The 12,821-nt window shown below is 30.1% G+C and overlaps 1 protein-coding gene across 2 annotated transcripts; it reads right to left on the reverse strand.

The window, feature by feature from the left end:
• Positions 1-6,216: 6,216 nt before the first annotated feature.
• Positions 6,217-12,381, reverse strand: LOC107629020 (Signal recognition particle, SRP9/SRP14 subunit). Of its 2 annotated transcripts, none has more exons than XM_016331693.3 (7): positions 12,104-12,381; positions 11,948-12,010; positions 10,392-10,523; positions 9,484-9,578; positions 9,206-9,274; positions 6,934-7,027; positions 6,217-6,487 (listed from the first exon to the last, which is right to left on the reverse strand). In XM_016331693.3, the coding sequence occupies exons 4-7, from the start codon at positions 9,553-9,555 to the stop codon at positions 6,411-6,413; spliced, it is 312 nt and encodes a 103-aa protein (XP_016187179.1). In that variant the 5' UTR covers positions 9,556-9,578; positions 10,392-10,523; positions 11,948-12,010; positions 12,104-12,381; the 3' UTR covers positions 6,217-6,410. The 2 variants fall into 2 exon arrangements, with proteins under 2 accessions (XP_016187179.1, XP_020973553.1); XM_021117894.2 differs by having other exon boundaries at positions 10,392-10,484; positions 12,104-12,369.
• Positions 12,382-12,821: the final 440 nt, after the last annotated feature.

The raw sequence follows: 12,821 nt of genomic DNA on the forward strand, positions 1-12,821 counted from the left end.
TTAAGGATTAGGAAACTAATAATCACTTTTGAGTATTATCAAGTTTCTTTCAACAATCTTAGTGTGTTCTTTGTTATTACGCCAACTTTATCTCTTGTTATTATTAGTAATCTCGTTCCTCAACTCAAATGTATCTTCCACTCCTTTTCCTAATTATTTCCAGTAAATTTACTTGTTGAATATTAATATGGGACGATAATGCACTATTTTTGCAACAAAAATTATCTTCTTTTTAAAAGAATTTAATTTTAATACATTATATTTTACATATACATCTCATTACATAATGTTATATCAGCAAAAATAATTATAATTTATATCGCAAAATAATTGATTTACTACGATTATGCCAGCGGTTGTTAGAAACTACCGCAAAATGTCATCCCCGTGACCCCATCTCCTTATATACTACGTTTGTAGTTTCACTTGTGTTATGTTTAGCGGCGGTTTAAAACCGCTGTAAATCGGCAATTAAATCGTCGATATTCTCCATTCCTGTTGTAGTGATATACGATTATATGACTGCGTAAAATATTTTACATTATCAATATTTTAAAATTAAACTCTTTTTAAAAAGCCAAAATTAAACCGTAATATTTATTGTATCAATCATTGTTTTATAGGATACAAAAACACAAATAAAAGAGGACTGTATCAAAAAAAATTAGATAAACACATAAAGTATCACTTAACAAATAAAAATATACATTCAAAATCTATATTAACTTATAAATTATTGATTTTTCTTATTTTTTCCGTATTTATCCTAAACCAATTAACTAATGTTTGGTTAGGCTACTTGATTCAACACTTATTTTTCTAAAATAAAGTTTCTAGCTTGAACCTTTTAAATACAAAAAAGCTAATCAATGTTGAGAGATTTTTTTATCCGTTCAGAAGATTATTTCAATGATCGATCTGCTCAACTCAATCCATATTAGCTAGTTAGAGTCCATTAACCGAAATCTTAATAATCTAGAGTTGAAAAAGATAAATCATTCATATTTGTTTCTAACGTATTCTATTTCATAACTTTCTTATCTAGAACACCCTTGACACAGTAATATTAAAAAGATGAATTTAATTTTGACGATCAAATAGTATAATGAAATAATTTTCGGAATGTATCTAGAATTTAATATTATATCAAAGAAATAATTATCACTTTTTTTTATTATCGCATAAATAGCAATCTATCTAAAAAAAATGATGTGATTAAATAATTATGTAAAATAATTTTTACTATTGATATATTAAAACTAAATTTTAAAAGGATAAAAAAATGACAATGACACAACATGAGTACATGTATCTTTTAAACTAGTTAAGATTTAGGATTAGATTTATAAAATACCCAAAAGGTAACTTTAAAAGGTATAGTGATGAATGAAAGATTGAAATCTTTTATACCCTCACCATGTGTTGAACAGGCATAAACATCATTTTTATTTTTTATATTTCACCTTTAAACACTAAGTTATTATTCATCTAGTTATCGATATCGTCCACAGGTGGCACAGCATATTCTTAGTTTCTCTTACTTTTATTTTCTTCATTTTTTTGGTTGGACAAAAGTAACATATTCGTAATCAACATTCTTTTCAAATCAGTGAGCGTCTCTTATTATTCCTTTCAAGTTTCCACTTAATCATATTTAACATCTCAATCTTTTTCTCTTTCAACATATATATATGTATATATGCCCTTGATTCTCTCTTTGTCATTGCATTATTGTTGTAGGATCAAGGAACTAAAGTTGTGCATTTACATTCAAGCCATGATGCCATGGGTAGCATTTGGTTAAAGAAAACATGTCTCTGTTTTTAAAGATAATTTCTCAGTTTTTGAAATAAACACAATAAAATATTCAATTATTCTCCGCGTACAAATCATTTATACATACAAGTTCATACAAGTTATTTATATTCACGCATCCTGTACGTTCTTCTTCTTCTCCTTTTTTTTTTTTTTGATACTTCGTCTTCTTCTTCTTCTTTTTCTCCTTTTTCGTTATTTTTCTCTTTCGTTATCGTCATCACTAATATCACTACCACCTCCTCCTCCTCCTCCTTTTTTTCTCGTTGAATTTTTTTCTCCTTCTTCCTTTTTCTCCTTCTCCTCCATCATCTTCATCATTATGGTCATCATCGTTATAGCATTGTCGTCTTCTTCTTATACGTATCGTCGTTATCATAAAAATTTTGTCATATTGATGACGTTGCCTAATCCAAAATTTTTGCCATAGAATTTTCTCAATTTGTGTAGTTGTAGCAAATTTTGGGATAAAACTAAGACATTTAGGTGTATTGTTTAAGAATTTTAGGTGGATTTGTACTGATAAATTTTACATAATTCAAAACTCTCCCTCTTCCTCCTTTTTATCTGCTGCTTCTTCTTCTTTTTTTTTTTTTATTCATCTTTCCTTTCTTGTTTTACCTTCTCAAATTTCTTCTTGTTTTACTCTTTCTTAACAAGAATTAAAACAAAAAAATCAAACAAAGAAGAAGAAGAAACACATAATGCTACAAAATTAATCGAAAGAGGATGAACTTATGTTCATTCAACTAAAAGAAAGAAAGAAATAAGAAAAATAAGAAGAAGAAAAAAATGCAACATTAGAGAAAATATTTTTGTATAGTTGCAGCAAATTTTGGGGTAAAACTAAGACATTTTGGTGTATTGTTTAAGAATTTTCAGTCAATTTGCACTGATAAATTTTGTATAATTCAAAGCTTTTCCTCTTCCTCCTCCTCATCTTCTGCTGTTTTTTCTTCTTTTTTTATCATCATCATCACTATCTTTTTCTTTTTTTCTTATTCATCTTTTCTTTCTTATTTTACTTTCTCAAGTTTCTTCTTGTTTTACTCTTTTTTAATAAGAATAAAAACAAAAAAAATCAAACAAAGAAGAAGAAGAAACACATAATGCTGCAAAATTACTTGAAAAATGATGGACCTACATTCATTTAACTAAAAGAAAGAAAGAAATAAAAAAAAATTCAGTATTAGAAAAAACATTTTTATGTAGCTGCAGTAAATTTCGGAGTAAAACTAAAATATTTAGGTGTATTGTTTAAGAACTTTCGATAGATTTGTACTGATAAATTCTGTATAATTCAAAATTCTTTCTCTTTCTCCTCCTTATCTTCTGCTGTTTCTTATTCATCTTTTCTTTCTTGTTTTACCTTTTTAAAAAAATACATAGTATTGCAAAATCAATAGAAAGAGGAGGAGGAAAAAAGTGCAACAACAATAGCAGCGATAAAAAGAACGACGAAGATGATGAAACACACGAAAAAGAAGAAGGAACACGAAAAAATAGGAGAAAGAACGCAGAGAAAAAAAAAAGAAAGAGGAGGAGGAGGAAGAATGCAGGATACAAACGTTGGAGGAGGAGCATCGTGATTTTACACGCGCGTTATAAAGTGAATTTTGTTGGATTAAGATTTACTTGTATAATTTTATATGCCAAAAAAACTTATATGTATAACAGATCTCAATGTTTTAGTTTTAGAGACTATTTTTAACTTTTAAGTCAGTATTTATATATCTTCAAAAATAAAAAATGTTAGAGACACATTTACACAGTTCTGTTATTTTTATTCAATAATGTCTTTTCTATTGTGTAGGTACAACACAATTAAACAATGCTATTCTTATATATACTCCTTTTTTTTCTATAGTTATTCTTATACTATTTGTCTATTTAGCCACTTTTTTTTATTATTTAAAAAAAATAAATTTTATATATTTATTTTTAAAATTTTAAATTTGATTCTAATAATTTAGAATAAAAATATTTTTTATAAATTATTTAACACACATATATATTATATTCAATTCTAATTTTAGTAGATATCAGGGTTTTTTATTTTTTACAGTATTTTTAATTTGATAAACTAATAATTAATTTGTTGCAAATTAATATTTTATTTAAAATTTATTATTAGCCAATATATAAAACAGAATTTAAATCTCAATATTTATTTAAATGAACGAGTAAATTGATCACTTGATCAATTTAAATTAGTTAGAAGAAAGTATTTTTTTTTTTTTTTGGTCATGGAAGAAGGTATTTGATCCTTAGCATTTATGGCCAGAGAAGCACCTTTGAGACCAGGCCCCCACTGTTCTTGGAACAAATCACAATAAAAATAAAGCAAAGTAGCAATACACTTTGCCATGGCACTTGGCACATTACCCATGAAAAATTAACATTCTGTCAATCTTTGATTCTTTGTTACTTTATTTGATTGAAGAATATTTTCCCCATTTGCCTTTCGTTTTTTTTTTTTTTTTTTTGGTTCTATAATACTTTTTCATAGGAGAGAGAAAAAGGGTATATAGTTTTACAAAGCTTTTTTTTTTGTTTTGTTTTTTCAGCACATGGATTTAAACGCTTTAGCTTTATAAATGGGCCAACAAGAAAGGTGATAAAAGCAAAATAGGCAGCGTTGGGATCTGGTGAAACACAGGTTAAGGATTATTTAGGTACGGCCATGATTGGAAGTTTGAAACCTGAAATTGTTATTGCTTGTTCACATTGGTGGCATGACCCTCAAATTCATCAATTCACGTATCAAAACTTTGATTCACTGGCCCTCAAATTAATCAATCAATGTCTCTACTTGATTCAATAAAATATCATCAATTTCTAAACGGGAAAATTGGGTGCTTACATTTTTATGTATTAGTAAATTTTGGCAACATATCACGCCGTAACGATTTATATCAATTTATATAAATGATGAAATGGGACATGTACGTTATGAAGCACAGATATTTTACTGAGTTATTGTGTTCGTATGTGAGATATATTTTGGATATGACTCATTTGATACTCAATCAAAGTTGTCTTTTATATTTAATTGTCTTAATAAAAATTTAAAAATAGTATATATTATTATTTAATAAAATAGAATTACATTAAATACTTTATATAAAAACATTATTTTGAAAATATTAAGATATTATCATAATTTATGTGAAAAATAGTTTGTTTTATATGTGATCTGTGTATTCCATGTCAACTCCTGTGCCGTGCTTTGTATACATATGAAACCATTTTTAGTTTAGAACAATATGGTAAATCTGGATTTTATTTTGATGAAACATCCAAAAAATATTCTTAGTTTTCATTTTCTAATTAACTCCATTAGATTAATAAACAAATGTGTCAAACTAAAAAATTACTAACTCAAGTTCAAGTCTTGAAGATAGAAAAGCCTGTGCTTAAATATAGCAATAATTCTTCAAAAAGAAATTAATCGATTTCTTGATAATTAAGATGGAAACAAAGAGCCATATCACCCAGCAATGCAAGTATGGGTGGAAATGAACCAAACCGAACTGAGCTTTAATTTTGACAAACTTAGCTCATATTGTAAATAGATAGTCTAAACCTAGGCTTGTTACTTTTTATAGACTTTTTTCCAAGTTCAACTTTGACTTGTTTAAAGTTCCACCAGTCCGCGAACCTATCTAAAAAGTTTGTTTTGTGAATTATAATCAATACAATAAATTTAAAAAATATAAATTGACATTAAATACATTTTAAAATTTATAATTCATTATTTGTAAAACATAATTTAATTATATATCAAGCGTTAGTCACCTATCATAATTATACTTCAAATCCATAAACTTTTTCTTTGAAAAAAAAAAGCTACAATCTTAACTAGTCATGACTATTGATTCTTTTTGGTTTTATTTTGTTTAAACTAAACATTTATTATTAAAAAAAAAAATTGACAAACTATTGATTCTTTTTGGTTTTATTTTGTTTAAACTAAACATTTATTATTAAAAAAAAAATGACAAACTAACCCAATAAGCTTCGTAGGTTTTTTTTAAAGCCTATGATCTATCTTTTTTAACTAATACGCTTTACAAAAAGTCAAAGTTTAGCCTGTTTAATAAAACGAGCCAAATTGAGTCTAAAATGAGCCAAGCGACGATCCTTTGTCGGGTAACCCGACCCACTTCCACCCCTAAATGCAAGTCACCCGTGAAAAGGCATGCAGGAAAATATGGTTTGAGGTAAAAAGTAAAAAACATGGCATTTAGAACTAACCACCAAAGTTATAGCTATTATGCTGCTCCCTCCATTGCCTTTTAACATCAATGCGAGAATTTATCAAATTTTCATTGTAACAAAAAAAAAAAAAAAGGAAAATATAAGTTTTAATGACAGTAGCAATGGTAAAGGTGATACGGATTTTTCCAGTGCATTGAAATGATTTTTAGTGAAACCATAAATAGTTTAATAGTTGAGTGAAAAAGAACCTAGAAGACAAAATTCGGTTGAAGTGACAAAGTATTGCTGTATCTGTCTGGAAAAGGGTAAAAATGCTACAACAATTTTTATTTCAAAAAATTCATCAACACTATTTTCATTGCCACATACATGAGCTATTGTTTCCTTCCTCTTCCTCTTTTGGTCGGTTGTGCATCCGTTTGTTCTTTGCCAGTGACTTCTGATAAATCCACTGCAAAATTAGATCATTTATTTCATTAGAAAAGAGTAAGAAATCGTTTCTATAGTCAACATTAGACAATGGAAAGAACATGGTGGTAATGTAAGAAACAAAGATGTTGTGGGGACAAAAATATGTCCGGAGAAGAATACCAAGATAAAATTGTCACTATTCTACCATCCCACTATCTCTGTTTTTTTTTTTTTTCCCAAGATAGAAACCCAACACCAACCTTGTGTAACCAACACAAGCCAAAGACAACTATTCTCAACAAAGGGTTTAAGACTCCATTTAAGCTCTACTAACTATCTTGTGACATTTACATGGTTTTAACATTTATAGCACTAAAAGGAAGACTATATCAAATTCATTTCCAAAACAAATGTCTCTTGGTCTCTCTGCAAATTTGTTGTAAAGTATACGGTATCCTTATCGACAAAGCAGAACAAAGGAATTACCTTCTGGTCCCCGGGCCATCAAAGTAAAGAATATATTGTTCAGTTTTTCCATTTTCTTGGCCTCTTGTGCTTGATCAGTCTTATACTTCAGACACTGGTCAAAAGAACAATCAACTATGTGAAATGTGAAGGAGACAGCAACGGACAATATAGAAGAGAAGTTCTTGTTCAACTTCAAGTGCAAAGAATATGTTGACACATTAGTGACAAACAATATATTCTATTCGAGAAAAAAAAATCACCGATGCAAAGAATCACACCTTGCTTACTTGTAGGTACCCTACAACAAAATGCAAGTCATGAATTATGTAACTTTGAACAGCCTCCAATGAGAATTCTCAACTTGATGCGAATGAGGTTAACATAAAACATGATAGAAATGCCAATAATGGATTTGTCATCCATCACTAGTTACCAAAAGCAAAAGGAATATAAAGATTTATAGTGTATCCCTAAATCAATACCGCTGAACAAATTCCTCCACTAGTGGAGATTCCCAGAGATAGCATCATGCTGTTATCCTTGGTATAAGGCATGAGATGCCATATAAAATCTAGTTGGTGGTGTAATGGCATAAATTAATTTGTTGTTACTCTTCAGTGTATCACAACATTCTCCTAGTTTTAACCAGTTTTTAGCATTGCAGAAAGTGAGGTTGCACTCAGAATCCTACAACACAACTCCTAAGTGTATGTTTTTAAAAATAAAATAATTTTGAGGATTGACCATGATATCATCCAAGATCTTATTTTAGGTCAGTCCACTAGCTAGGGTATTAGATAACTAGTTCATTGTCTCATTCCTCATTTTTCTTCAATCAGTTGGCATATGTCACATGCTAACCATATCACTTTATATATCAACCTAGAATCTCTTAACATCATCGATCACAGAGATTATTAGATTATATTAATAATTCTAGGTGCTCACTACTATTGAGCGTCTCTGATTTTTGGTTTATTTTTTCTTTCATCTTATAAATCACGGAAGGGACATATCACTTTATGTGTTTAATTTTAAATTGTGGGAATCTTGCTTCCTACCTATGTTGCTATAATAATGAACAATCAACAAATGCTGATTATTCAGATGAAACAAGACAGGAATGTGTTTTTATATTAACTCAAATTTTAATTGTGGATTTTAATTTTTGTTTTTAAGAAAAAAAGCTCAAGTTTTAATTCATTGTAGTCATGAAAAGGAAGGGTTTAAATTCTTAATTATGATTAAGACAAAAGGGTTTAAACTCTTAGGAGTATGTTTTTAAAATAAAATAGAAGTAATAAAGCTACAGACTCGTAGACAGAGAAGATATTTATATCCTGAAATGGATATACTTGAAAGAAGCTAAATCCATGAAAAATAATGGAAATCATCACTGGTTGTTCAATCAACTCAAGACCTTAACCTTGAACGAACATGGAGTTTTAACTTGTATGCCTTCTCAAATCCAAAATCCACATTTTACTTTATATATATTGCAAGCAATAATATCATATGGCACATCTTACATTTGAGGGGAAAATAACAAAAAAAATAAGGGAGCGCGCGCTCGGGGTGTGGGAGGAAACAAAATTAGCTATGCTCATGGCCACTGGGCAAAATAGCACCGGAAGAAAACTCTAATTTTCATGCAGATTAATTTGGCAAAGTACCAGTAGAAGTATTCCATGGGTATTTTTTCTATTTTATTAATGAAATATCCCACAGGTATGTTATATTTGATTTTGTAATAGCCATTAGGAAGCTAAATATGTGTAAGAAGTGCGCCGAGCAATTAACTCATGGATATAGCGACAATATCAATAAAAAATGGTTTCCCAGAAATTATTTATTCATCATGCTTATTTAACAATGGAAGCTAAATACAGAAAAAGCACACTTTGTTTGATGCAATATAAGCAACATGGAACTCAAGAAGAGTAAGTTATACTATATCATTAGCAAAATAGAGCATTCATGATTAATTAAAAATTGAAAAGGAATGTAAATAGATAACTAATAACATTACAGTTTAAATATTAAATATAAACCTTCAAATCATCCATGAATAGATTGAAAAAAAAACATATTTCAAACTACTCTTCATTAAATGACAACCAAAACAAATAAAGCTAAGAAAGAAAAAAGGTATTGTAAAATCAATCTGTATAGTGCTCGTGAAATTAAGGTTTTGTCCAACAACAACAAAGACAGCATTCAACCTTAGAATCCATCACATTCCAAAACCAAACACATACTAATCATTGATTAGGTCTATAAGAATTATTACCTCCCGATTATCTGTGACCTTGAGTACCAATTTGCCATCACAGTGCCTGTACTTCATGACATACCGCGTCTACATCACAAATTCAACCCAAGATTTTTCAGCAAAAAAAAAAAGGATATGATACACAACTTGGGAGGGTGTTGAAAGCAAAATATGAGAAGGAAATTTAACGTTTAAGTAATTGGAGTTAACTGAATTTGATTTTATTGTATCTATTTTCTGGGCAACATAATAGCTGTACAGACATAAATAATCTGACAAGGACCAAAGTTACTTACAGAGTCAGGATCAGCACGGAAGAGCTGAACAGATCGTTCAACAAACTCGTCCCATGATGTTATGTAAACCATTTGATTGCACACACTCAACACACCTGGAATTCACAAATAGTACAAATTTTCAGATGCATTGTTATGTTGAGACCCAAACTAGAGGTGTCAGAGATCAGCCTTCCTGATCGGTTTAAACCTGCAAGCCAATCAGGCCCGTCTTATAAATTATAATATCTACTAGAAGGCCCATACATGACCCGGCCACAGGCCTAAACAGGCTCAATAGTCCCTTTTTTTTTATTCTATGCACTTAGGCTTGGTTTCATAGTCCTCTCTGATAAGGTGCTCCTGGCTATGAAGCAAAAAAGCTAATTGTGTTTCATAAACAAAAAATCAGACATTTTCGCCCCTAGCTTTAAAATGTCATGAATGTTACCAAAAGCCACCATAGGAGCTTTTCAGACTAGCTCGCAAAATATTTAAAAATACAAATATAACATTAAAATTTAATAAAATCCAAATTTATGTTTTAATTCAATAGATACTAAGTCCAGAGACAACACATGACCAAGACAAGCAAGACAATCCGCCACCCTGTTACTCTCTCAATACACATGCTAAACTCGCACAACGTAGCAGCAACATAAGAGATCCACAACCAAGCAAAGAAGCATGAGGATGATGACCTTCAGACCTTGGGTGCGAGTTAAGATCAATTAAATGGCTACCAATTCATATAAAAATGTAGACACGTGATAATAAAAAATTTATTATATTATAATGATTATAATTATTATATTAACAACCAAAATCACAGTGATAATCTCCATCACAATCAAAGTGAAGGTGAATACAGAGAAAAGAAATCAATAATTGGAGGAATAAAGGAATCGTGAATCCAAATAGAAGCATACCAGGATATGCGGTGGGATTGGGCGTTGAAACAGTGACGAAGACGAATAGGGTTAGAGGTTTTCTCTTCTTTTCTCTTTTCTCTTTTCTCTTTTCTGCCAGAGTAGACACGCAAACTTAATTGGAGCAAGGTTCTGAAAACCGAAACGGTCATCGAATCGTTTTAGTTACCGGTTCACTAGTTTATTAGTCCAACTGGTTCAACCGAAAGAACCGTTTTATAATAAAATAATAAAATAATAAATAGAATATAAATAAACCCACTAAAATATAATTATAGTATAATATGAACCTTAAAATATCATCCAAATTTAAAGTACTATATCAACCAAAGTCTTTTAATCTTATCAAAGTACAAACTCAAAAGTCAAATAACAATGAAAATGTCCAAACAAATATTCATTGAATTAACTAAACCAGCAACGAATATTCGGTCATCTACTCATTAAGGTTTTCAGCACACTTTTAACAAGTTTGTCAGCACAAAAGTTAATAAAAATTAACAAGCTTTTCCAACCAGATATACACCAACGTAATTTTAACAAAGTTTTCAGCGCAATTTTAACCAAGATTAACAAGATTTTCCAGAAATTAACAAGGATTGTCAAAAAGCTAATCATTCAATATAATTTCTAGAAAAAAAACCGAAGAACTACAACAGCAAAATAAAATGTCCAAACAAATATTCATTGAATTAACTAAACCAGCAACAAATATTCAGTCATCTATTCATCAAGGTTTTCAGCTCAATTTTAACAAGGTTGTCAGCACAAAAATTTTTTCAGCGCAATTTTAACAAAGATTAACAAGCTCTTCCAGAAATTAACAAGGATTGTCAAAAAGCTAATCGTTCAATATGATTTCTGAACAAAAAAAAAAAGGGAAGAACTACAACAGCAAAATAAAATGAAGCAAAAATGAAAAAATTCAAATGGTTCAAAGCAATGAACTATATTAAGATTTAACAGTATTTAAGTATCAATATATCTATCTCTAAGTAAAGGTAGTTATTTTCTTCAAAACATTGAAAGTGAGAATGCATAATCAAAAACAGCATTCAAGGATTGAATTGGAAGAGATCATGATCACATTATTCTCAAGGTCTTCATTGCTTTTTAATCTTTACCCAAATTCCATCAAATTTCAAAAATACCAAATTACCAATTGATACAGAATAAAGATATTTATATTCAAAAGAGGACTAAGCTATGGCATCTCATTTTGTTAAGGCAGTGCATTATAACTAGCAGTAGGAATGTATTTAGCATGAGATGGAGGAATCTCAAATTGTTTGTATTCAGCCAACCAGGGATGAATGCCCATGCTCATTCAGAAACACAGACACAAAAATTAACAGTGTATGTCATCAAAACCATGGTCTTATTCACCAGTCTTTTAAGTTGACTATGTCACCAATACTAAGTAATTTCTGATCACAGGATGCCAAGTTTCTAAACTGACATACATTTATAATAATCTCTTTAATTGGTTCCGAATCCAGTATACAACAAATGCGCCAAAAACATTTGCATTGAATCAAGATGAGTAAAGTTGTTACCTAAATCCCAAACTTGAAATTTAATGTTGTTATGTTGGAAAGTTTCAAAATTAAACCCGATTGCTGCATCAAATTGTCAAATCAAAAAATAAATCCGTCAGTCACGACACAGAAGCGCGTATAAGCAGTTTGAGCAGAGTATGATGGAGAGCGGACCGGTGTGACGGACGACGGCGACCAGGCGACGAGCACGACGAGGGATGGCAGGCGAAGCGCGACTGAGCAGGATGAGGGGTTGGAGCACGACGATGACGAAGAAGCTGGCGATTGGCGAATGATGAGAGGGGCTGGAGCACGACAAACAGACGAAGATCTTGAGTGCGACGGACGGCGATAGTGAGAAGAACGGTGGCGGCGGTGGAGGAGGCTAGGGTTTCTCTTGAGGGAAGAGCTCTGAAGGTTCTTTATTCTGAAGTTAAGGTGAGATTGTGAGAAGGCTGCACATTAATCGGATAATATCCGCATATCTGTTGTAATTATCCGCGTTCGATTCGAATTTTGTGGATATTATTCAATCTGCACTATGGTAAGATTGGATTGCGGATTTGGCAGTTATATCCAGGATCTAATTCACAAATTTGTATATCTGCACATCTTATATAAATAGTATAGTTTAAGAAAGTAAACCTTAATGTGATATAAATTTTAGTGTGTTATTTTATGAATTTTATGATATTTTGTTTTTAATTTTTTATGTTATACTTCAACTTAAAGTGATTAAACTTAAATCTTGTGTTATTATTTTATTTTTATTATTCAAAAGAACTTTTATTGATAATATTTTAGAAGTAAATAGGCTTAAACAGGTGAAAAATGAATTTTTTGGATTTTTTTTGTAAAAACAGCCAAACAAAATCTTAAAATATTATTTTTG

Source organism: Arachis ipaensis, chromosome B3 (assembly GCF_059453495.1).
Source record: "Arachis ipaensis isolate K30076 ecotype BB chromosome B3, ASM5945349v1, whole genome shotgun sequence".
NCBI lineage: Eukaryota > Viridiplantae > Streptophyta > Magnoliopsida > Fabales > Fabaceae > Arachis > Arachis ipaensis.